This window comes from Capsella rubella, unplaced genomic scaffold, assembly GCF_000375325.1.
Source record: "Capsella rubella cultivar Monte Gargano unplaced genomic scaffold, Caprub1_0 scaffold_43, whole genome shotgun sequence".
NCBI classification, from domain to species: domain Eukaryota; kingdom Viridiplantae; phylum Streptophyta; class Magnoliopsida; order Brassicales; family Brassicaceae; genus Capsella; species Capsella rubella.
The window spans coordinates 15541-16360 of record NW_006238883.1 but is presented as its reverse complement, the minus strand read 5'-3'; the positions used below and the strand labels follow the sequence as shown (position 1 = coordinate 16360).

The window sequence follows — 820 nt, the reverse complement described above, 5'->3', positions numbered from 1 at the left end:
AATCTTCTAGAGACTGTTCCTGGTCTGAAATCTAGAATCAGGGGAAAGGTTGGCATTGTTTACTTTTTGTTTCTTACCTGAATGAGAAGACCAAGCTTTTGTGCTAAACCTTGATAATTGTTAATTTTAGAATTCAGAACTGATCAAGGTTGTAAAATTGATGTTGCAGGTCAGAGATATTTATGATGCTGGTTATTATCTGGTTCTTATTACAACTGATCGGTTGAGTGCATTCGACAGAAATCTTGATTCAATTCCCTTCAAAGGCCAGGTTTGTTTTTCTCCATGTTTGTGCTCTATATTCAAGTTAGATAGCTTTACATCGTTGGCCACAACTTTTTTTCGTTGGTCTGTAGATCAAACTGCAAGGAATAATAATTTTGTGGTGCTTAACTTTCAGGTTCTTAATGAGACAAGTTTGTGGTGGTTCAATAACACACAGCACATAACTCCAAATGCAATTGTTTCATCTCCTGATAGAAATGTTGTTATCGCAAAGAAATGCTCGGTTTTTCCCATAGAGTTTGTGGGTTAGTGTCTTATACCGAGTAACTTGTCAGACACTTCCCTATGCAGCCTCCATTTGCTTTAGTTCCAAGCTGTTCTCTTATGTTTGTTTTTTGAAGTTAGAGGATATGTGACTGGAAGTACTGACACGTCTTTATGGACGGTTTACAATAAAGGTGTTCGGAACTACTGTGGGAATGAGCTCTCAGATGGTACAGTTTCTTTTATTGCTATATGTTCGTTGTCTTCTTCGTTAAATGCATCGTAGAATATCATTGATATGCTGATCACTAAATTATGCAGGATTAGTAAA

General features: G+C 36.7%; 1 protein-coding gene across 1 annotated transcript in view; it reads left to right on the top strand.

Annotated features, from left to right (window-relative positions):
- Window positions 1–820, top strand: part of LOC17874361 (phosphoribosylaminoimidazole-succinocarboxamide synthase, chloroplastic) — a 2202-nt gene that overhangs the window by 291 nt on the left and 1091 nt on the right. The window contains exons 1-4 of the mRNA XM_006279197.2: window positions 1–48; window positions 170–271; window positions 401–530; window positions 627–724. The exon at window positions 1–48 is cut by the window's left edge and continues 291 nt beyond it. Coding sequence (XP_006279259.2) covers window positions 1–48; window positions 170–271; window positions 401–530; window positions 627–724 — 378 coding nt within the window. The remainder of the gene's footprint in view (window positions 49–169; window positions 272–400; window positions 531–626; window positions 725–820) is intronic.